Source organism: Catharus ustulatus, chromosome 9 (genome assembly GCF_009819885.2).
Source record: "Catharus ustulatus isolate bCatUst1 chromosome 9, bCatUst1.pri.v2, whole genome shotgun sequence".
Taxonomy (NCBI): Eukaryota; Metazoa; Chordata; class Aves; order Passeriformes; family Turdidae; genus Catharus; species Catharus ustulatus.
The window spans coordinates 32,032,009-32,058,002 of NC_046229.1; the positions used below are offsets into that span (position 1 = coordinate 32,032,009).

The following is a 25,994-nucleotide window of genomic DNA, read 5'->3' on the forward strand; positions in this document are numbered from 1 at the left end:
ATATCAAGTCTCTATATTGTCCATGTACACAAGATGGGAAAGCTCCATGGTTTATCACATTACATAATGCTTAGTTTCTTTTTTGTGCCTTTCAATTCAGGCCCTGATTGACAAACACTACAGGGCATTAAAATCTGGTCCCCCACAGTGAAGTACTTTTTCTATTTCTGTAGCAGCCTGTAAAATTCAACCAATTAATCCTGGAAAAGTTAACAGCCCTGCAGAGTAAAGGAAGTATCAAAATTCAGGAACAGAGACTACAGTTTAATAGGCCTTAACAAGAGCTCATACTGAATTCAGGTGTAAGAGCAACTTACTACGTGCAAAAACACAAAGAACTGGATACACAGTTCCTTCATTTTGTGTGACGATCAACATCTCATGAAACAAAAGTTACATTAAAAACAGCACGCTTACCATTTTGATGTCTGTTTAGTTTAAGTAACACTAAATTAGCTTGACAACAAAACAAACACATCTTAAATGCATTTATCTAGTTTTTAGATACACAGGAATATAATTTACTTATAATTATTCCATAAGACTGAGTCAGTTACAACACCCTAATTTCTCTTGTCACATTGGTGTATATTAAATGCAGCAATATCTCCAGATTTTACCATGTTCCAAACTCTAAGATCTATATTTCTCTCAGAGGCTTGTGATTTATAGCTTCTCATAAATGAAAAGCCATCATTACTAGAACAGTTAAGTTTTTAGTATTTAAGAGGACTGGCAGGCATAACAATGGAAGCACTTCTTCAGAAGTCATTGTATCTGTACAACATGCGGCAAAATAGTTTCCTAGAAAACTGATGCTGGATGTAAAATGTGCAGTATTTGTAAGACTTAAGAGGTTTTTTCTTTCTGAGGTTCTGTCCTGCCACATACAGAGCATCCAGAATCACCTTGGGTTGTAGATTCTCCACTGAAGTACGCTGAGTTTGCTGAATGCTTAAAAGATGGTGTTTAGCTTGTATGATTACTGGAGATTCCTTACCTAAGTAGGGAATACAAGGAGTCATCTTCAAGCTGCTGATATAGTCTCTAAGTCTTTTGTAATTATCTTCTTTACTCATAACATATTCCAGCTTGTCAAAGGTGGCTTTATCCTTCCGACTCAGTAACTATGCAAAGAAAAAAGAAGGCAAAACCAGATGAGTTTAAGTTTGATTATTATTATTTCCTCTTTTACCCTTACAAGCACAATTTTCCACTTCCTCATCTCTGTTGCTGTTATTGGTGTGCTTTTTTTTTTCTGCTGGTTTACCCCCCAACATCCAACTGTTTCAAAATTACATCCTTTTCTCCTTAAAGAGGAGCACTTGGAAAGTTTACAAAGAAAAGCAACAATTCTGGGTGCTAAATTTAAAAATACTTCTAAAAATTAAGCAGGTAAAAACGCTGGTATCCTGGAGGATCCTTCTGAAACAATGTGAGTTACCAAAACACGAATCTAGCTAACACACATCACAACTTCATGTGCTGTCCACATCAGCAGTATTTATGCCAATAACCTTTTCACTCTGACTATCTGTAAGTGTATTGGCTTGAGATGGGATGGAGTCAATTTTCTTCACAGTGGCTAGTATTGGCTATACCTTTGATTTGATTTTATCTAAGGATTTTATTTATCTAAGGATTTTATCTAAGTTTTTTTACAGAAGGCTCATGGACTTGTATTGTTGCCAACTGGCAATTTTATTGCCTCTTAAATATTACAGAAACATCCACTTTGAACAAAAAACTCAAAAGTCATGGTTCTCCTTCATTACCCATTCCTTTCACCTCGAATTCCTTCCCATGATACAATTAAAAACAACCAGGCTCTCTTCGTAAGATGGGGAAAGTAAGTTAAGATATTTTCCAAATTTTGCTGAACTGCTGCTACAAACTGCCTCAAAGTCTTCACTTCAACTCAGAGTCAGAATTTAACGAAGAGTGTAAGATCTTCCACCAAACATTTTGGCAGGAGATTCAGTGTTCCAAGTCCCAGTCAAAATTTTTCCCCTACAACGCAATTACAAGGATCAGATCACTGAATTTCTACACATATTCCCTTTTCACTTCAGTTAAAGATCAACCTAGGTGAGCCTGACAGAAGTGAAGTCTCCCTTCTGCACATTCACTGTTGAAATAATTTATTTTTACTTCCATTTTCTATATCCAACTCTTCAGGAGGACAGACAAAGTAAACACTGGCTTTCAGGAGAAAGCCACTAGTTGAAAGCAAATTGTCTCCCAAGACATACTCATCAGTGAAATTCCAGCAATTAATTTGCATCTTTAATTCAGGTTTGGTTCCAATACTCGAATGAACAGCCTCTCCATTCATTAGAACTGCAGACTCTTCCAGGAGAAGGAAGTAGCAGACTGACATGACTCCTTTCTAACCACCCAAACCTGACATTCATCTTTCCAAGCTCACTTTCTCAAAGCTGTTTTATCACCCTGCATCAGTTTGCTTCTAATAATATCCTAAAACATTCTGCCATCATTTAATGTTTGAAAGGTTTTTGTACTTCTGCAGACTGAAAGACTGCAGAAAGACTAACAGATATAATAATGGCCTGATTTCAAACTTGAATGAAATGAACTGCATTTTCCTCAAAACATGCTGATTTACACACTGTTATTCAAGTCTGATGTATCCTTTCAGGTTCTTCAGATCATCTCATAACAAGCTGATCCTGCATGACTTCCCCTGGTGCTCCTAGGCCAATTCATACCATGCTTCCCCCTCCTGCATTCAGGGAGAAAAGTCCAGAGAAGCCAAGCACATTAGAAGTGTTTCTGTGAGGGCCAAGTAAGAACCTATTTCTTAGTTCTTGAGTTTTGGAGCAGCTTCTTTTTAAAATGTTTCTTCTTTTGTCTCTTGGATGACAAGAACAGTAAAGAGCTGTACATATGCAGAGACAATAAAAGCTAAGGCTGACAGTTTATAGCAGCAGGGAAGGATTTGGAGCCTTCTAAATTGCTCTTGGCTTTCTAGCTATTGTGTGCCAGCACTGAATACAACCTACTTGAAATGCCAGCAAAAAGAGAGGAGGTCTCAGGATGCTGGCTCACGCCACTTCACACGTTTAATGATTATTTGTTTTATTGCCTAAACCCTTACTGGTCATCCAGAATTCCTATACATTAAATGGAGAGAAGCTGAATATTCTATTCCGTGAACTTTCTTGGGAAGGCTCACAATTCTTCTCAAGTTTTGAATGGGGAAAATCACACATTAAAAGCAGCACTTATTATTCTCCAGAGTTCAGAATGTGTGCAGGCAGTGAGCGAGACAAATTTCAAATGAATGCAGACATACCGTCAGAAGACATGCATTTCATCTTTTTTTAGGAACATTAGATTACCAAGCAAGTATTTAATGGCTCCTTTCAATTCTAGATTCCAACCATTTAAGGTGTCTTTTTTTCCTAAGGGAATGAATATACTTGCAGCTATTTTCCTGACTTTTTAAATGGAGTTGATTGACGGCTGCTACAAACCATCTCAGAAATGGAGAAGAAATTCTTCCTTGTTGAAGGTTTTGGAGGGTTCCTGTGAAACTTACCCAAATGCCTTTGTGACTCAAATAAAGGCTTGGTGTGCCTTTTCTTGCTTTTAATATACAGAAAAGCAAAGGCTTAGAATTATCTTCAGGAATTTAGAAGCTGAACTTCCAAGAGAAGGAGAACTAAATCAGTTTGCAGTGCATATTGCTGGGAGGTACCCTGCTACTTGAATTTGCAAAGGCTTATGTAAGATAATGAAAAGCACAGACTCTCTTGGGGTTGTATGAAGAATCAAACACCTGCAGAAATGTGGGAGAAGGGACCTGGAATTTCAGAAGTTGGAAGAGGGATGAACTTTAAAGACTGATATAGTATGTCAAGAGAACACAAATAAACCTTGTAAGTGCAAACTAGTGCATAACCAAGCATCCAAAGAAACTGGGGAGTCCTAGTTTTGAATGGCATCATAATGGTAGTAATTAATGTGGTTATTATTCATATATGGTAATAGCTACATTTAATTTGAGCTGTGTACAAAAAGAGATTCAAAAATAAACTTCGCCTCACAGTTACATAAAACTAATTCCTCAACATAAAATCTGAAAACCAGAAGCTCTCCTTGAGATCATTTTTAAGTGTTAATTTCACTAAGATTTCCTCAGAGAGATTTTTGGTACTTGGAAGCAATGTCTAACTCAATTTTGCATTTGCAAAATGTGACCAGAATTCTAGATGAGTATCTTGGTAGAAGTGAATTTTATTCAATTTTGGGAATATTTATCAGCTGAACAAAATCTTCATGCAGTTCTCAGACAAATACACTTTTTGCAACATCCAAGGATGTGTGTTCAGTGAAAGCTTTCAGCTTTTTTTAGTGATCTACTTATATGTATCCCTTCCACAGGAGCATCTCAATCACCTCATTTTTTCTGTCACACTGTCACATTCATCTGAAAAAACTACACAATATATGGCTGAATAAGGACTGTTTTCTAAGCTCTAAAGTGCTAATGAACACAAGTAACTCCTAATATTCTTATCGAAGATACAATGACAAACAATATTAATAGCAGTCAAAAAGCAGATGACAAATAACAATTATTCCGAAGAATACTGTACTTCCACAACTGTACAAAGGCAGAATATACTGTCTAATGGAGTTGTAACTAAGAAATGATAATGAAAAGTGCTAGAGTTAGTTATCAGAGAAACAACAAATCTCTTTATAGAAACTGAATAAAGAGTTCCTGAACATCTGCTCTCCATAGCAAAAAAAAAAAAAAAAAAATTCCAACAGTATAAACCCCTAAATGATTAAAGTATGACCTGCTTTGGCATTCAGAATTTTCCAGCAACTAAATACAAAATAGCTTCTGGCCACATGAGAAGCCTCTGCATTTAGCAGAATCTGCAGGGAACTATTTTTCAGAGGAAAATATTTCTACAGCAGAATGGAAAAAAAAGTTCATAGGAAACCCTAGACTTCAGAGGAACTAGAATTATTATGTACACACCAGAGCAAAGTTAAAGCTCTCTGTAGTAAGTGCTGCATCCTTGAAAACAAGCTTCAGAATGTTGCATTTACCTGAGAACAAATGAACCCCACTCCCTTGTCCTGCTGCTCACTTACCGCCCATGTCTTGGTCAGCCTGAAGATCGGAGCACTCTGGAGGCCTGACACCACTGCCATGAGTGCATGGAGATTATTCAGCTCATACAGTTTCTGAGGACAAAAAAAGAGAAAAATAATATCAATGAATAAGATTCTAGGTGCTGTCAATAATGAATACAGAATAAATAACAATATAAAGATGCATGATCTAAAATGAAGTGTTAGAGGGAGCTGCTGTGTACACAGATGACTTTATAGCACCTCCTAATTTTTCATTACTGCATCTCTATGGTTTTGGATTAACCTAACTAGCTGTTTCATAGCCCACAGAGAACTCTTAAAAATATCTATATAGACACATGTATTGGGAATATATTAGAAGTGCCAGAAATTTTCTGACATTCAAACACAACAAATTCCTTTCATAGCATTCAATAGTATTTTACAACAACATGTCAGAAAGGACAACACAACGGTGAATGACGTAATCATGTCAGTACCTCAAGTTCATGCAACTACCAAGGCTACATCAAAGCACCTAAAAAATATTTTAGCAGGATGAACTGAAGGAGGTAAATTTCAAAAGCCACATACCTGGAGTACCCCTCTCACTGGAAGGCCATTTCTGGGATATGACAACTAACTAATGGAGAGCAAAAACCCAATCAAAACTGAACGGCAAAAACATTAGGGTAGAAGAATTCCCTTAAAAAATCTCTACAAAGCACTGTTTAAGTGCATTTGCAATTTCCCTCCCTTTTCTTTTTCCTTTCCCTCTGTCTCAAAAACTATCCACTGTCTTGGCCAAGTAACTACTGGCACTACGACTACTACTACATGAAAGCTTAAAAATAGGCTGGAGGAAAATGCTCTTCCTGAAGCTCTTCTGCAACATCAATTGTTCTGATAACTTTGAGCTCCCGGAGATCCAAACTACCTTAATTTTTGGTGCAGTGCAACCAAATTGAGGTTTTACCCCTAACAGAGAGACTTCACTAAGGAAAAATGATACTCAATCACAGTATTGCAAATCTTGTTCAATCCATTTGAAATATTCACCAAGGTAGGTCAGGATTCCATCAAGAAAAAATAAGGAACCCTTCCGATTCAAAAAGTGGTGGAAATCCTTTTTCCTATTTGAAACTCTGCTTACTTCTTGCTTAGGAAGCCTTTCAAGAGGCATAAGGACAAAAAACTAGACCAAAGGAATACTGATTAATTTCACGATTATAAGCCGCACCTGATTATAAGCCGCACGTTACAATACAGAGTGTGATAAAAGGTATCTGTTCTATCACTATCTGTTGAGGGTGGGGGCAGTGATCCTTATCTCCACGGGAGACATTCTGCTAATGGGCCATCCATTGAAACCAGGCAGGGCATTGTTCTTTATCTTTTCACCCATCCTTCCTCTAAGAGTCATTTTCTGCTAATGGCCCATTGAGTCCCACTGTGGGACTGATAAAATTACTGCATCCCATTGGAAGTTGCTCCAGCCAGGGAGAAGAGCCCAACAGTTCTTACCAAGATAAAAACAGAGGTTTTGGGACACTAAGGGAGCCCCTTTCTCCACTGGACTCCAGAGGAAAACTGGACTTCTCCACATCACCACTGGACCTCCGGAGGGAAACTGCACCTTCTACAGGAGCACTGCTCCAACTGAACCACATCTGTCACTGCAGGAGGATGCAGCCACCATTTAATGGGACTGCTACCAACACCCTGCCTGACAGGGTGTCAGGTTGTACTCTGACTTTGTCAGGGTTTGGAGTTTGTTTCTTTGTAGTACTGTATTTCTATTTTAATTTCCCTAGAAAAGAACTGCTATTCCTAATTCCCCTATTTTTGCCTGAAAGCCCCTTGATTTCAAAATTATAATACTTTGGAGGGAGGGGGTTTACATTCTCCATTTCAAAGAGAAGTTCCTGCCTTTCTCAGCAGACACCTGTCCTCCAAACTAAAACAGCAACTTTTTGTTCTTTGTCCATATATAAGCCGCACCTGATTATAAGCCGCACTGCGGGTTCGGACCAAAATTTTAGTCAAAACAGTGCGGCTTATAATCATGAAATTACTGTAAATGCTGAACATTAAAGCAGAGCCTCTATTTGGAAGGATTAAAGCCAAAACCAAGGATGGTTTTCTGGCTAACAGTCCTGGAACAGGGCAAATTATTATCTCTCCACTTAACCCACTTGCCAGGAAACAGCTTTTTATGGAACAAACTCCTCTCAAGTATTAGTCAGAAATGTCACTTTTAATGGTACTCCAGTAGCACTTCCAGTCTGGCTGCACAGACCCCCATCATTCCAGCATGTCCTGCTGGGGAAGTTTGGACAGTGGAAGTTTGCCCACATCTTCTGCTGAAGTGGTTCCCGCTCCTCATCCTCTTTTGGGGGGATTCTTTAGTAAGCAAGTGTAAAGGGTAATCAGTATTTTGTGGGGCAAAGTGGAAGGGGTTAGATGTTTCTCATACACCACAGTCCTGTTATGCTTCCAAGTAGTCCTGCTTAAATTGGTCCCTCCACTTACACAATAATCCTTTTTCCTCACACACACATCCCAAGCAAGGTAATAAAGTTCACTGACCCAAAGGACAGTGTAGCTGATCAGAAATGAAAATAAGGGCTTTCCCAGCTTCTGCCAGCAGTGAAACAAGTCATCACCAACCAGGACAGTCTGGGAACTTCAGAGGAATGCAGTTGTTAGGTCTAATTACTTCATACATTAAGCACTGTAGATGAGATACCATTTAAGGACTGCCAGCTATACTACAGGTTGTCAGCACAAAGAATTTACCGTGGAGTGCATTTAGAGCTTCTCTAAAGAAAAGGCAATTAGTGTGACCTCTGGCACCAAGCTGCTTTGAAAATAGCTCTGGATAACAGAAACTCCTTCCAACAGCCCCCACTGCAGTAACTTCACGTCAGCAGCCATATGTAAGCAAAGCCAAGGTAACAAGCACAGAACTAAACAAATTGATATAAAAAACACCCCATACAGAGCTTCTTGATTTTTGCAGCTGTGATTTTTACAGCTGACAGGTAAGCAAAACTCAATTATCTGATTGTTACAGCACATAGTTGCCTCCAAGCCAGCAACATTCCAGCAGACAGTGCAGCCTGCAGGACACTGGTGAGGTCAGGCATGTTCAGGGTGCTGCACACAAAGCTGAGCCTACAACACCCAGCACTGGCCAGTCCCATCCCAGTATGAACCAGACCGGAGCCCACTTGGCTTCCCACATCTGTTCTGCACTATGGCCTCACAGAGCTAAACCTCCCTCTCCTATGGAGGGATGTGGATCATTAATCCAATTTTTTTATGTTTGTATTTCAAACAAAAACACAAGAATTCATTTTTAAAAATACATGCGATGAAGCTACATTAATTCACCAGATATCAAAGGATGTTTAAGAAAGATCATTAGCACTTTATGACCACAGCATGATTATTGAGCAAAGCCTGCAGAATTCTACAAAATCAGTTCTTGCTTTGCCCAAAGTTGAGAGTCAAATCCCACAGGAGTAAAATACTGCTTCAATAGAAAGGACTTATCAAGACAGGGAATGTGTTTGAATATAAAATTAATTAACAAATATTTTACATCGTTTTTTTGCAGGTAACTTGGGGTGGTCACAGCAGTCAGCTATAGTAAAAGGCAGGCACCGTTTGACAGCAGAAACTTGAAAAACATCCCCTTCTCCTCACTACTGTGAAGCAGTTTCACCCTATTTGAAAGGCTCTATGTCACTCCAGATTTGCTGACCCTTTTCTTACGAATGCCAGTCCCAAAAGGCTTTAGAAAAGACTGAGAGCTCCAAAATGTCTTCTGAATCAAAGTCTATTCTTCAAACCCCACTTTAAAAGTTGACATTATTTGAGTAAGAGATAAAAGATGCTTTCCTTCCAATGGTAAAAGCAAGCAAACCATTTCTGTTCTGACTAATGCTGCTTCAACTGACTATACATTTTGTGACAACACAGAAACCAAACAGTTACTGATGTCAGCAGAAACAACCACAGCTAAGTCAGGTATCAGACAAATATTTCTCCACGTGTATTTCTGAACTGACCAAACTGGGTATGAAAGTTTTGATCATGGTGAACCCCACAGCCCCTTCAAAATACAAATTCTTACCTTTGCAGTTTTGATGTAGTGGCTCAAAACCTCAGCACGTATTTTTAAAGTCTGTGCATGTAGAATCTCTCTAACAACCCAGAAGCTTACCTGAAATACAGAAAAAAAGTTTTTTTAAAAATACAAAGTTTCAACACTATACTTTTAGAAGTTTTATTTATTTTTATTGAAGTATGATCTGTGGAAACAGACTTGAGTTCAGGGTAAGCTTGAGGATGAGATCACACATAAAAGCAAATGGCAAAACACTTGAACTTCGAACACTGCTCTCCAAGGAAAATAAAATCATAAAGAAATGTAATGAAAAACCTACAAAATTAAGGAATATAAACACTAATATTGAATCATATCCATAGGTTTGCTTTGCCATAACATCAAAGCTGCTTTACCTAACTCTTACATAAATTGAACAGCTTCAACTATAATTCATTGACATTTCCAACAATTCAAAAAAAATTAACCCAGAACGAAATAAGAATGTAAGGTAGGAAACTCTGCCACAACCTAGTTTCTAGTTTACACTTTTAATTCTGGCTATGCCAATTACCTGCTGATGTACAGCACAATAGCATACTCCTAGTTAAGCTCTCTAGGACTGACTTCAGTGCTGTGTAAGATCCCTGCTAAATTTAGTATAAAGAATGGTTGCTGCATTTCATACTTACATTAATGTCTAATAAAGGCTGTACTTTAAAAGTGTTTGGTAATGTGTCTAAACTCCACTGTTTTCTCTTCTCTGCTCCCTCCCTCACAAAGAATGATAAAAATTAAACACTTTCATAGAACTAGCAAAGGGTAACAAATACTGCAGCTTTTATTCATGTATTTGCTATGAGTGACGAAAAATTATCAAGATACAGCATGACTGGTATTTACAAAACTACTGAAAATGGTGCATGAAGAAATTTACTCTAAGTTTACTCGTACACACAAAAATCTTTTGACATGTCATATTGCTTTGATTTTTAAGTGATGCTAAACTACTTCTTGTAAACTAACATTGTGTACCTATTCAGGTTCCTGGCCAAAATCTCAATGAGAAAAATGAAATATCCTGTTCCACTTTGTACAGTAGATAGCTCCTAAGACAGAAAGGAACACAAGAAGATCCACACCTCCAAAATGATTAGATTGACAGTGAAGCTACAGAGACCTGATGAAAACTGGGACATTAAACCACAACAGCTCTTTGGAACTGAGAAATGGAAGAATAACAAGAAAACCCACAAAAAATCTCCACAAACATCTTGCATACGAATCACTTTATTTTGGTCTGTTTGTCTAAGATTGTATTAGCCAGGAAAGAATTAACCATGGAGCTCAGGTTTCTGTTTCCTTTCATTTTTCTTCATTTTCTTTACTCTCTATTTTTTGCAAAGTAAAATATCTGCTGACAAACTGTGCTATGATACCTCACAAACAAAAAGTGGATCCATGTGAATAAAAAAAATTTCAGCATGTTGCCATGCTCAAAAATGGCAGATGTTTTGAAACCACTGCTAAAAGTTAAAAGGAGAAAATATGAAGAAACTGTCTCATTTTTGATGGTACATCATCGAATTGTAAAATAATCTGAAAATCGCAGTGACAGTACCTGTGTTTAAATGACAGAGATTGCCATTGCCTTTGTTTAGTTGCAGAATAATTTCCCCTTAAGGGCGGGGCACCAAGTGCTGAGACAATCTCAGGAGCAGTGAGAGAAAAAGAGAATTGAAACACTTGCACTTTCTTCATTGTTTAGAAAACAAAAATATGTAGGTACGTAGGTCCTCTCCAGTATTTTCTTTAATTAAAGATTCTGAAGGTGTCCTTACTGAGTTCTGCCAGGAGAAGGGATTTGTACTCGATGATCCTTATGTGCCCTTCCAACTTGAGATATTCTTTGATTCTATCAGATACAGAAGTACTGAATACCTAAAATATTTGGCAGTACTTTAAAATGGTGTCATACAAGGCTTGACTTCAGTTTGGTGCTGTGCTGTAGTTACACAGCTTGAGAAAAAGAACTTTTTTCCCCTAATTGATTAATGAGTTTTTAAGGAGATGCTTTCCTGCTGAATATCAAGGGAATTAAAAATTTGACACAGATTTCTGTATCATAAAGAATCAGGTAAGGACAACACACACAACACTCAATATTCAACACCTGGGGATACAAGCATCATACAGTCACCCTAAGACAACCTTAAGATCCCAAATCTCTGATTTTAAGTTCACAGAGTGCTGATGAAACAGGAGAATGCCTTTGATGGGCCAGACTGTGACACACTTGCTCAGAGCACAGAGTAACACTCCAGCATTTTCATCAGGGCAGACATCACCTGATTTCCTCTGTTGGTCCTGACTTCTGTGGAAGTTCACTGGTATCACAGAGAGACAGAAACACAAACACTGTGACACACAAATGCTCTTTTTTGCCCAAGAAACCCTGGTTTCTGTCCCAGTCCGAGCCAGACCTCAGCTCAACACTTCCAAAGCTCTTGCAGGAAAAGAAAGAAACCCAAACAAATCAGAACAAATCTCCTTCAAAGCTCCAGTCCCTTCAGTGACAGAGTAGGCAGGAGATACAGAATTAAATACATTTAATCACTTCCACTTCAACCACTTCCAGTCCTCTCTGATGTGTTTTTACTGACATAAACACTGGGTTATGGCTGGTCTCGTCTATTAACTGGTATCTTTAGAGAGCACCATATCCTAATGTATCGCACATATTGAAAAAGCAATAAATTAAATAAATACTTTTGTTTCATTCCTTACATAAACAATACATATTTGTTACATGTATTCCTCTCTTGCTGCATTTAAATGTTATTGGACCAACATCTATCAGCTACATGACTCTGAGACATTTGGTATCAATACCTTTGATACCAGTTCAAAGCCGCATTTAAAGCCTTGACATGTAATTGCATATTTATATTCTTCCCTGTTAAGATCAACTGAGAATAACAGGCATAACTTTGAATATATCTGCTCTTGAATCATATCTTAGGATTTTTAAATTATCCCATGTTTGCCTTATCTAAAATTCCAATTCTGTTATACTGGTGCCTGTAAGTTCATAGTTACTGCTTCCAAAATTATCTTTGCTTTGTCTGCTAATCAAAAGATAGAGAAATTCAAGAATATCCCTTTAATAGTTTCTGGATTTTTCTTTCAGGTATCTACCATGCATACTAACCACTCAATTCCTTAATTTCCAATAATCCCGGTTAAATCCACTGCAATTCAACAACACTACAATATTCAAGAAAAAGTTCTTCATACAATGTTGGCATTTGGATTAAAAAAGGATGCAAAAACCCCCAAAAAATCCAAAAACACAGTCAGTAAAACAAAATTTTCCTTTTGCAATCTCTTCCTTTAAACTTGTTCCAATGTACTGAATCTAGCCGACAAGTTTCTCTAATATATTAAGCTCTGTGGCAGCACAGTTCCAGTCCCATTTAAATAAAAACCTCAAGAAAGAGATTTTCAATTGAGAGACTCTGATAACCAAGAGACCAACAGTGACCTTTACACCAACAGTTATCTTAAAAAAAACTGTTTACTTGAAACATATGATAAAAGTTTATTTTCAAAAGGTAAAACAATGATCTAGTAAGTGAACTTGGCAATGGTGCACTCTGACAGGTTTACCAGTAAGAGCAAGTATACAACTCACTTTCAGAAGAAATCTGAAAAATGAGAGATCAGAGTTTAAAAAAAACAAGTGAAGAAGTTACATATTAAAAAAATTAATATTAGATATGTAGCTCTATATGGAGTACCACTCAACAATGAATTCTCTAAGAACAGGAGAGTCCTGGCATGGAAGGATTCGACTGATTTCTCTTCCCTGAACTCAATCTGTTTTTACAGACACCACATTCAATTATCCCATAACTAATTGCTGGAACTGCTGACTTCATCCTCAGTGGAATGTAATCAGCTGCACAGAATCATCACTGCTTCCAAAACGCTACCTGCACATCACTTTGCTGTGAAGCAGCTGTTAGTAATTTAATATTATTTTATTTAAAAAGTGAGAGCTGTTCATGGTTTTCCTTTGGCAAGCTGGAGGCAAAAATGGAAGAGACAGATGCATAATGCTTAATTTAAACTCAGTGAAACTTCAAAGGCTAACAAAATTTTGATGACATGTATTCCTGCCTGAGAAGGCCACAAGTCCCTATGACTTCCCCGATTATTTGTTTTAGGACTAAGCCTTAGAACCCCCCAGGTAAATGGAACAGAAACAATATCTATTCTTTTCCCTCTCTACTCCTATACTGATGGCTTCCTTGATGCCAGAACAAAGGCTGATATAAATCCTTATTCCCATGATAAGGTTTTCCCTCTTTCCTTCTGGCTACTGAGCATGTTTTAACAATTCTTTAGTATGTCTGAAGTTGACTTCAGGCAGTTCCTGCAGTTCTTCAGTGCAGCATGTAACAACTGAGAAGTGAAGTCCTTGATAAGCTGCACTGCCTAACATGGTTTTCACTACAAAAACATTCCACAATATTCAGCAAAACTAAACATTTCTTGGAAGAGTCAACTTCCATGGATAAGCAAGGCAGCAAATGCTGAAATCAGTGGAGTGAGATTAGAGTCAAAACCATGAGTGTTTTTATACTAGCTTATACATTGTAACAGGAGAAACTTCAAAAGCTAGATCAGAAGAATTTCAACTAAAAGCAGAACAGCAACAACAACAACAAAAAACCCACCAAAACCTCCCAAATTCTTGACCAAACTCCCCAGATCTCAATAGATAGTACCGTCACAAAAAGTTTGCAGTGTAACATTTTCTCTTCAGTCCAGCGCACAATCAGGCAAGTGTCCAAAACCCAAACCCAGACAAGCATTTCAGTCAGTAGGTTAAGAAATATTCTAAGTGTCATCAGTGAAAAGTAATAGGATTTGATCATATCCTCAATGAGAGCAATCACAAAAAGTGAGAAAGTACACAAGAATTGATAGGAAAAAAAACGCATAAAAATTGAGAGGTTTGGTCTGAGTTTCAGATGATTAACAAAGATCTCTCTGAGACTGGGTACAGAGGTTAAGTTTGTAAGATGGCTTGTAAGTTTGAGACATGATTAAACATTTCAAGAGGAGAAATGAGAGTAATACAATTACTTCATCTAAGAAAAATATGGCATTACTTAGAAAGAGCATCACAGTTTTGAGAGATGATTAGGTAACTACACAGCTGGACTCCTCCAGCTTTAATTGTGGAGAACAAGAGAATTCTGTTCTTCTTTGAATAGTTGATTTTATACAGAGAAACTGTTGAGTAAAAAACCCATAAATCTTATACCTAAAATTACGCCAAATAGAGAGTTAAAGAATTGTTTTACAGAAAAATTGCTTGGAATTTTTATAAGTTTGCCTAGAATCAACTTAAAAAGGTACCTATGCTGACAAGAGCTTTCTATTTCTAGGGACAAAAACATCTATGTGAAGCATATGACACTCAACTAACACAGAAGGAAATTACATCTAATTACTACCCCAGAAATCCTGTATGGCAAGCCTTTAACCTGTAATTATGATTCTGTCTCTAAAAAGACAGCCAGCAGTTCTGGGGAAAACATGCACTTTTCATCGATTGCTGCTACTTAGAATATTTCTTCAACACTGGTTTGGTCTTTCTGCACATCCTGTAGATAAAGTATCTGCAAAAAGTATTTCCTTAAGTTGTCAAGTAATCAGTTGCAATCCAAAATAAAAGTGATGTGCCAGAACACTTAATCCCACAGACTTTCTAAAATGTGTACATGTAATAATGCTGGAAAAAAATAACTCACATGATTGAATCTTCTGGTGAAAGCAACAGCATTTGGTGCAGAACTGTATTTCTCTTTTTTATTCCAGCCACAGCTTGCCAGCTCCTGAGAGAAAAAGGATGAAAATTCACTCTTTAATTTAGTGCATAACACATGTTCAGAGCCAAAGGGATGTAAAGACACAAATCTTGTAAGTTTTAAAATAATAGAACAACAACACAATGAAGTAATACAGTTATACTTGTTCTGATTCCTTCTGCAAATTGAGATTCCACAAGTGTCATTTCTGAATTGTGTTGTTATTGGATTATTACAATTCATCATTTGCTGAATTAGAGCTTTCCTAATTTTGTTACCACAGAAAGACCTGTTTCAAAAGTCAATCTGAGCTAGAGAGCCAAATGTCCTTTTGTTTATAATCACTTTTTGAGATATTTAGAGACAATACACCTAGTTAATCTATGACATGTCCCATATTTTTAACTTGGCATGTTGCATTAAAGAAATACCAAAAAAAGTCATGATTTGCAGTAATAATAAAAGAAACACTATTTTCAATTTTCCCTTCCAAAGAAGTCTATTTTGGGAAACTGCATCATCTTGTTATTTACTATCACTTAATTTCAACAATTAGGTTTTTATTAAAATCACAATTAACTACATGTACAAAAATGAGCTCTTCCATTTATAAATGTATACAACAGCACATGAATAGATGCAAAGACAGCATTCAGCACACAACCTACTCCACAGCACTACCAAGAAAAATCGTCAATATAGACACAACTTAATTATTCAAGTGGTATAACAGCAAAGTACAGCCCTTCCTTTATACTTATTCATGTCTTCCTTCCAGATCATCCACTCTGAAGTGCTCTCAGTTTTACCACCATGCTGAAAACTCCTCACTGAAGCTAAATTAACACTATACATCCAGCTACCATAAAACTTAAGTAAGATGACTCAAAATGTAACAAATAATTGTGCCATTTAAGACACAGTTTAAAAGAATTTGGTATCTGGATAGTCTAAGTTCTAATTTTTTAAACTTTTTTAAAATCAGAAACTTCTTAGCATCTTCTAACCAATGTCCCAAAACTACTGAAAAATCTCATGTCACTTAAGAGGCACCTTGAATTCTTCTACTTGAAGTTTGTGGTGTGTTGGTATTTGTTAGAGAAGATCCAGATATTCCTGGCCAGACACTGGAAAGAATGAAGAATTTCTGACTCTGTATTTAGGGTCACTCCTTCAAATTTCAGTAGAAAGTTGTACCACCTAAATCCACCCTGGAAAATCTGGCATATTCAGCACAGGAAAGCCCATGCCCCTGTACTTACACCTCCACTTCAATGAGTATGCATGAGACAACCACACAGCCCTGAATTACTCCTGTTCCAAAGGAGAGCAGGCTACTGGAGAAGGGAGTCATTCAAGAGACTCTTGATTACATTCTCTATCCCTCAGCATCTCTAGTTTCCACTCGAATCACAGCTCTGCACTAGGAGCAACACAAGGGAATTCATCCACTGGCATCTGATAACCCTTCCTTAACAGTGGGGAAAAATGAATTGTCACCTCAGGTTTAGGGAAAACATGGGAATTTCTTACAAATTCAGGTCATGTCTTTCAATTGCAATTCTCATCACTGAGTGAAAAACTCAATTATTCTGGGCAGAAGCTCCCCATTGCTCTGGCCCTGCACATCTAAGGGCCCCCAGGGTACAGACATCAGCGGTAACAGATTTGAGAATATCACAAAACAAAAGATCCTGCTCCTGCTTGGGAAGAGACACATCCAGATCTTCCACTGGTGTTGAGGCACAGTCACACAGGCACTCAGGACCTGCAGCATCAGTTCCAATTCTTCAACAGCTTAGGTTGACATCCACACCACCATTCAGACACAGGAGAGGCACAGAGCTTTGAGATTCCAAAAGCATTTCCCCCCTCCCTTCAGGAAGTGTAGGAAACATTTCTTTATCTGACTTGCAAGACTCCTCTCCCTCATGCAGCCAACTTTTTCTCTCACCTTCAAACTAAAAGAGAAGTGGTTTCCCTTTGCCTGTCCGGTTTCCCAGCATGACCACCTGATCCTTCTGTCTCGGGGGACCCCTGCTCAGAACTGTCTTGCCCTTCTCTAAAACTTGTCTGTGTGAACTCACTGCCCTTGGCACTGCCATCCCACTGCCCAAAGATGCCACCAACAGAAGAGCAGCCACCAAGGTTTTCGCCCTCCCTACATTTGGCCTGGAGTGGTCCCACACAGTCCCAACAAGGACACATCGGACTGCACTCACAATAGCAATAAAACACACATACAAACACTGGAACTGAGAAACCACTCATCTTTTATAAAAATACTCACTTCTCTGCTAAACAGGCTGTGCTGCCTATTTCTTACTCTATTTCTTCATCTTCCTTTAGGATTCCACTTTTTCCACCAGAAGTTTCAAATCGTTTCAAACCTGAAGTATTCCCCAGGATTATTTCCTCAGTCTGTCAGTTAGCTCAGGAACAGGAGCTACATCACTACAACCACCAATTTCTTATTTAATGTGGTACATTTAAACTGATGTGAAAAACTGAAAGACATAGGATCAAGATACAAAAACTGAACTTTCTCTGTAATTCATTTTGGTTTTCATTCCCTTTTGAACACATAGCATTTTATTTTCCTTAACAAAATACTGTGGCAACATTTAAATTATAACCAGTACTACACAGCAGAGAGTGAGATTGTGTTGCTCACAAAAACCTTTATCTAGGTCAAAGGGAAAGTTTCAAAAAGAGGAGAGAAGAAAAGATTGACAGTGGAACCGTTCTACAACTTAAGAGTAAGCAGAGATTAAGAATACTCAGTAAGTGGATTTTGTTCCTGCTTAGCCTAGTAAAGCAGAGGGAACAAAAAGGTTGAAGACAATAACCCAGTAGAGATTTTCAATATGAACACATATGGGCAAATAATTTTGGATGACATACTAAAACATGTAAAGCAAGTAATCAGACTTTCCAAAAAAAGCAAGCTGATGTGTTCTGCAAGGGGTCATGTGGCTGTTATTTAATGTTAACACAAGTACCAGCAGCACACCCAAGCAACTCTAAGACTCCCTTCTTTTACAGCAAAGCAGGATTTTACAGTCACTGCTCTCTAGAAAGCCACAACCACTACAAGAGAGAGAAAATAAAAACCAACATTTGCCATTCCCAGGAAATAGAAGGAAATTTCATGACTGACTGGGGGAACTCTCTATTTTTTTTTACCCCGAAAAATTAAAATGCAAATTGGCTGCTTTTGTACGGATAGATGTTTATGTCAGAGTCGTATGTTCTTTATAAACTTTATTTCTTATACTGCATCCCACTATCTATTAATTAACAAACAAACAGTACAGTAATTTCACAATTATAAGCCACACTGAGTATAAGCCGCACTTCTGGGTGCCAGCAACTTTTCATTCTTTGTCCATACATAAGCCAAACCTGATTATAAGCCGCACGTTACAATACAGAGTGTGATAAAAGGTATCTGTTCTATCACCATCTGTTGAGGGTGGGGGCAGTGATCCTGATCTCAACGGCAGACATTCTGCTAATGAGCCATCCATTGAAACCGGCAGGGCATTGTTCTTTATCTTTTCACAACCCATCCTTCCTCTAAGAGTCATTTTCTGCTAATGGCCCATTGAGTCCCACTGTGGGACTGATAAAATTACTGCATCCCATTGGAAGTTGCTCCAGCCAGGGGGAAGAGCCCAACATTTCTTACCAAAATAAAAACAGAGGTTTTGGGACACTAAGGGAGCCCCTTTCTCCACTGGACTCCAGAGGAAAACCAGATTTCTCCACATCACCACTGGACCTCCGGAGGGAAACTGCACCTTCTACAGGAGCACTGCTCCAACTGAGCCACATCTGTCACTGCAGGAGGATACAGCCACCATGGAATGGGACTGCTACCAACACCCTGACTGACAGGTGTCAGGTTGTACTCTGACTTTGTCAGGGTTTGGAGTTTGTTTCTTTGTAGTACTGTATTTCTATTTTAATTTTCCTAGTAATGAACTGTTATTCCTAATTCCCATATCTTTGCCTGAAAGCCCCTTGATTTCAAAATTATAATAATTTGGAGGGAGGGGGTTTACATTCTCCATTTCAAAGAGAAGCTCCTGCCTTTCTCAGCAGACACCTGTCCTCCAAACTAAAACAGCAACTTTTCCTTCTTTGTCCATATATAAGCCGCACCTGATTGTACGCCGCACTTCGGTTTCGGACCAAAATTTCAGTTAAAATGGTGCGGCTTATAATCATGAAATTACTGTAATTCCTTCTTATTTCTCAGAAGCAACTTGCAGGTGTTTTTAATGAAGAATGAAGGTGTTTCCAGAATCCATGAGTGATACAGCCTGCATATAGCTCAGGCAGAGGATTGTGTCACTAAAGAGCATCCAACCACAGTTAGAGTCCCTGCTTCTGCCTCACTCAAATGTAAAGGGATCCACCACTTTCCCTAATTGCAGATTCTGTGGGCATTGCTAAGCTTCCAGTCTGTTTTCTCACCAAGAATGAAATGGTGAGTTGTAGTGGGCAGCATACAGGAACTTGAACAGACATGTGAACCCACAATATTTCTAAGAAATTTGAATATAAACAGAAATAATTCTATTTACTTGCTACAGATAGAGGCAAAAAAGCTGCCAAAGTAAGTGAGTATGTGTATGTGTGAGCATGTTCATTGATTTTGACGCTACAAGAAAAACTATAACATATTGCTTTGGAAAGAGTTATTTAGCTCTTTTAGGACAACCAAGATGAAATTCTGGTATTGCTTTTTATTTAAAAAAAACCCACTTGTAATAATTTAAGAAATATTTTAACAATGAGGAAAGAGCAACACAGTAATTTTAAAGATACTTAAAGAATACTGCTCACACAGCCTAAAGATGAAAATTCATCTCCAGCATTTAAAAAAATTAAGCATCTCTGAGTACATATTTCAGAAACCTAATTTAAGAAAATAAATCAACACACATTAAAGATTAGAAAACTTCCTTTAGATACCATTCTGCAGTCTGGGAAGCAAAGAGAGATTCACAATCCATGTAACAGATTTGCTGGTGAATTACAAATTGCAATAAACACCGTTTTTAAATCACGGAACACTGGGGAAAAATATTGCTCATCATCTCCCACCATGCATACAGATGAGAGCTGTGAAATTTGGTATCAGTATTTAGGATGAAAAACCCCAAGTCTATCAATGCCTTTCAGTCACTAATTGAAGACTCAGTTTAGGAGCCCTTTTATATACAGGTGAAATCAGCTCAACGGTGTTTTGTTTTCTAATTATAAACTCCACAGTGCTTGAGTGTACATGCCAAGGGACAGATAAAAGATTTACAAGTTGATTGAAGACATGGATATAGCACAGGCTGGTAGAAACTGGAAGGAAGCTCAGAAACCTACAACATTTCATTAACCTGCTGCCAAGACACCTTGAGGTAAACTAAGCCTTCCACATCTGATATTCCCTTCTGCAAATCATGAGAAAAGCACTTCAATTATTTAGCCTTTTCTGATGTGAGAGCTGATCTTTACAGCCCTTTTCCTCAGGGGATTAACACAGTAGACACATCAGCCACCAGCTTGTGCGTACAGTGAAGGACCACCGATGGACAGGTAACACCTGCACGCTGTCAGAGCCTTCAGCTGCGTGTGTGGAGAGTCAAACAGCTGCCCTTCCTCGTGGATATCTTCCAGTGAAGGCATCACACCAATTTTTCTTATTAATTTGTTTTTATTCTTATAGAGATTTCTTGTAAATAATTACTATCCACATACATCCGTCTACACTCTCATATTTTTTCTGAATAGCTTTGGAGTGCCTTTAACTGGCAGAATATGTTTATCCTGATTTCTAATAGGATCCCTTTTTTTTTTAAAGTTCTTCTCCAAAGTTTTAAAGCATTTTGTCGTTTTATCTGACTCTTTTAAACGCTTTCCTCAATGTATGTCTGTGTATTACTTTTACTAATGTTAATACTGCTGTGATGTAGGTTCAAATCAGATCAAATGGAAAGCTCTCTGAAGGATTAAACCAACAAAAAACTCCAAACCCCAAACCAATAAACTAAAAAATGAACCAAAAATCACATACAGATCCACAAGTGCTGGGAAATGCCTTGCTGAAATACTATGAAAGTTGAATCATGGCAGATCAAAATCAAGTACAGATCAAAGAGCGGCCTTCAACAAAATTCCCAGGTAACACAAGTGATGAAATCAATAATCACAGCCAAGAGAGTGAGTAGGTTCCTCCACCTGAAGCAAAATATTCTTCAGTGTGTCACAAGAGTGACATAACAAACCTGCTGCCAATGAAATAGTTTGTGATGGACTGAAGTGACTGATGACTTGAGAAATACTGCCACAGTACTGATAAAATGGACAATAAACTGAAAAATAAACCCTCAAAAGAGCAAAACAATGCCCACAGGAAAATGCTAGTGGCACAGAAATGAGGAGATTCAAATTCATCATTTATTACAGTCACTATGAAGATTCTGAAATGAGCTCAAGTCACTAAAATCTGAAAGGAATATGGCATTACATAAAAACAAACAACAGAACACAAATCATCAGTGTATTTTCCCAATGTAGCCACAGATCACACACATCTTGAATGCCACTACAACCATTTTCATTTTGCCAAAGGAGAAGTGAAGCAGTTATGGAAGCACAGGAGAGCATGAAGTATTAAAACAGGTGTCAGTAGCTGAAACCTAGAACATTATGATCAGAATTATCAAATCAGGATGTTTGTCATTCAGAAACACTAAATCCCACATGCTTCATCTCCAGCTGAATTAAATACCAATATTTGTCCCAAAACAGACTATGAGTTCCAGATATTTAACTTTTAAAAAATCATATGCTTCAGGAGTTGTATGAATTGGGCCAAAAATTAAGATTTACAGACATATACTTTGCAATTCCAGAATTTATACACTGGCATAACTTTTCTTATTCAAACTGAAAAACAAAGCTAATGAAATACTTACCTCTGGCTGAATTGCTTTAAATACAGGCACATCCATTAATGTTATTTGACCCTGGAATAAAAATTTCAAAAAACATAAGTTAAAATCAATATTAACCTTGCATTCCGTTTAGGTGCTGTGCTGCCTAAGAACTCCGTTGTTCTGTTTCCTTTTCTTATTTGGTTTTCATTTTGTACCCAGTTTCAGAGGTTTCAGCTTCTATGACAGGGTCATCCTACAAAAGCAAAGAAAATCGTGCTCCCAGCTTTACATACACAAATAATAAACAAATTTTGAGAAATTATTCTCAGGAGCATAATCCAGCAGCTACACAGGCAAGTAAGAGCCTGAACTCAGAAACATGATATAAGAGCCTTCCCAAGAAGACAAGGAACTGACAGCAGTTGCTCAAGGGTAGCTTCTCTCCAAACTCTGAATGTTAGTCCAGCTACACAATTCTACTGAAACATCCCTACAACTTTTCAATCAATACTTGAACCATATTTGAGTACCGAAGCAAAGCAATTGTTCAGTTGCTCAGCAACACTTAAAATTAAACACAGTCATCTGTTTTCCAGCAAGGCAGAGTCAATAAGAGCATTTTCATTCTGGGATGTTTGCTTAGCTTTGAAAAGAGTGAAGTCAAAGATCAGGTTTTGCATTTTGAAATATATTCACAGAGCCTTATTTTAAGTTTATTAATCCTGCACATTTTAGGATTGCTGACAGCCTATGTATCCAGAAAGAAGACCATTTCTTTCAAAGGTAGCCAAGAAATACCAATACCATCCGAGTTAGGTATCACAAATTTTCTTTTAATCATGAATCCAGAGACCTTGTTCTGTTCCTTCAGCTGTCTGCATGGCTTTATTCCCATTTCCTTGAGAACTGCAGTGCTCCATATATACACTCCAAGTACACACTGACAGTTTTGTGACTCTCACAAATTGCAACTGCCATTGGATGCCACTGTGTATGGCAGAACATCTCCTGAGAGAAAGCCAACCTTGCAGGAAAATTTTAACTGGAATGCTCTAGGTGAAAGTCAGCAAGTACAGAGATGTATCTGCTCTAATGAGGCAAGATGTGCTTTGCAAAGACAACCAAACTTTTCTTGGTAGCACATCATGACCTCTAAATGTGTTTTTAGATAGGAATTCTGACAGTCAATGATAAACATTAAAAAAATTAAATATATCATTTGTCTGTAATCAACACCTTGACACATCTGGTATTTTGCAATACAACACCAGGGAAGTAACAAGCCCTTTATATGTTTCACTTTTACACATTCTCTTTCCTAGGCTCTGCTCTATTGGGCTGCCCTTTCCCCCAAACACCAAGTGGGGCTGGAATGTCAGTGTGCTGGAAGGCAAGAAGTCTCTGCACAGGGACCTGGACAGGCTCCATCAATGGCCAGTGGCATGAAGGTCAGCAAGGTCAAGGGTTGGGTCCTGCCCTTGGATCACAAAAACCCCAGGCAAAGCTACAGCCTGTGAGGAAAGTGGCTGGAAAGTGAGGAACCAGTCCTGGAACAGCAGCCACAGAACTCCATCTCCAGTCTCCTGTTTGTGTGCTTAAGTCTATCAAGCTTTCTCAGAAATGTGTTACTTTTGGTGAATATGTGGGTGAATGGGTGCATCATCATGCTTCTCAGTAAAGCAAATTAATAGGAAAATTGGTTCAGTTGGGGAAGGTGAAATGAAAAGAATGGGCACTTCAATAAAATTCAAATAGAAGGCACGTTAAAAGATGATTACAAAAGACATGAGCATTTCAATAATTATTTATGTTTCACTGCAAATCCTCCTCACTAAAACAAGATTGCAATAACAGCACAATAAAAGTAAGACAGGAAAGTGATTCTCTGTTCACACTGAAGAGAGAAGATTTTAATTTAAGTGTTGTCTTTCTTGCTAACCCTCCAGAATTCACCTCTTCATCAGCTTGAACTCCCTTAGTTAAATCTGACTTGCTTCAGTAGTGACTCCTAAACAAATTACTACTTTAAGACAGGATCAATACAAAATCCTTATGAAATAAAAAGTACTATTAGAACCTCCTGTCATAATTCATTTGTCAAAATAAATGCATATATTCTAAACAGGGACATTAAAAAGGAGATTTCAACACTGAAAAAACACAAGTGTCAAGGTTCAGGATTAATGTTCATTTCTAAAAATATTTGAAATTGCTATTAAGTACATCACTGTATTTTAAAAAGTTTGGCAATTAAAAAAACCTCTGGAACTTTTAACAGAGAAACCTCTTTCTTCTAGTATCATACTGATATTAGGCTGATGGTTTTTTTCCTTGCTTGGTTGACACATTTTTTGCTTTTATTAAAAGCTTAAATAACACTGTATCACAGAAGCATTTGTTCAAGAAATATTCCTTGTTGCAGTTCTTTTTTAAGAGAGCATGAAATTTCCATTATGAGTTCCCAGGGCTTAGTAAATTCCTCATAATTTAAAGGAATCAAGCCACTGAGAGCTGAATATCTAAGCTGATTGCTAAAAAACCATTTGAGTTTGTAGATGTGGCAGTGTAACTCACATTAGAGTCTAAAACTCTGTTTTATTAAACATGGTTTTTTTTAACATTAACTTGTTCATATTTATAAGTCTATACTTATAAGTTTAATGACTGAATTTTTATTCTTTTAAAACGTGCTCACTCACTGCTAAGTAAATAAAGACTGAAATGCTGGCAGTCTAATTAAAATGACAAAGTTTCAAAAATAATTTATGAATTTTATGTTATGTGCCAGTGCTCAACTCTTAACAGCAACAAAAAACTTCTGCCTTGACCATCTCAAGGGAAATTTAAACTCCAATAAACAAAGCTCCTAATTAGGTTTCTGCAAGTGAGAGAGATACAATGCACTAACTTTTCTTGCTTCAGCTCCTTAACCCAGCCAATACAAATTCTTGGAGAGCTTCCCTCTCCCAAATGTGGTTTAATGCTTTAATATTCAAACCAAAAATTATAAGTGTTCAAATCAACTTGTTACACGAAGCATGCCAACCACAACTTCTCTGGTTTTGGAGCTGCCAGCTGCACAAATTTTAGAAAAATAAAAATACAGTAGTTTCACGACTACAAGCCGCACGGATTATAAGCCGCACCCCCGGTGCCTCGACAATGTTGCTGTCTTTGTCAATAGATAAGCCGCACCCCGAATATTAGCCGCACTTTCGTTCGTCGCGAGAATCCGTGCGCAGCTTTCACAAATTGGCCAATTAGTAACAGGATCGCGGCATAGCGGGCTTTACTGGCTCGGGGCGGGGCCAGGAAGGCTCGGCCCGCTCATGGTTGCCGACGGGGCCGGGTGGCCCAGCTCAGCGCCACGGCTCGGCGGGGCTGGCCGGGTGGTGCTGCCGCCGCCGCCGGGCTCGCTGGCCCCCCTCTCCTGTCAGCACCGCCCCGCTGCCGCGTTCGCTCGCCCGGCTGGCAGGGCTGCCGCCGCCGGGCTCGCCCCGCGCCGCGTTCGCTCGCCCTGCGCCGCGCCTCGCGAGCGCCGCGCCTCGCGAGCGCCGCGCCCGCCCCGCGGCGCTTTCGCGAGCGGCGGCGGCGCTTCCGCGAGCGGCGGCGGCACTTCGCGAGCGGCGGCGGCGCTTCCGCGAGCGGCGGCGGCAGCGCTTCGCGAGCGGCGGCGGCGCTTCGCGAGCGGCGGCGGCGCTTTCGCGAGCGGCGGCGGCGCTTTCGCGAGCGGCGGCGGTGCTTCGCGAGCGGCGGCGCTTCCGCGAGCGGCGGCGGCGGCGGCGCTTCGCGAGCGGCGGCGGCGCTTTCGCGAGCGGCGGCGGCGCTTTCGCGAGCGGCGGCGCTTCCGCGAGCGGCGGCGGCGCTTCGCGAGCGCCGCTTTCGCTCGCCCCGCCGGCAGGGCTGCCGCCGCCGCCACCAGGCTCGCCGGCCGCCCCC

The 25,994-nt window shown here is 38.9% G+C and overlaps 1 protein-coding gene across 4 annotated transcripts in view; it reads right to left on the reverse strand.

The window, feature by feature from the left end:
* The window catches only part of RALGPS2 (Ral GEF with PH domain and SH3 binding motif 2), a 121,163-nt gene that overhangs the window by 63,752 nt on the left and 31,417 nt on the right, over positions 1-25,994 (reverse strand). For all 4 annotated transcript variants that reach the window (XM_033067163.2, XM_033067164.2, XM_033067162.2 and 1 more), the window contains exons 4-8: positions 22,095-22,145; positions 15,055-15,138; positions 9,257-9,346; positions 5,134-5,226; positions 1,001-1,127 (exon numbers count right to left, since the gene is read on the reverse strand). In XM_033067163.2, coding sequence (XP_032923054.1) covers positions 1,001-1,127; positions 5,134-5,226; positions 9,257-9,346; positions 15,055-15,138; positions 22,095-22,145 — 445 coding nt within the window. The remainder of the gene's footprint in view (positions 1-1,000; positions 1,128-5,133; positions 5,227-9,256; positions 9,347-15,054; positions 15,139-22,094; positions 22,146-25,994) is intronic.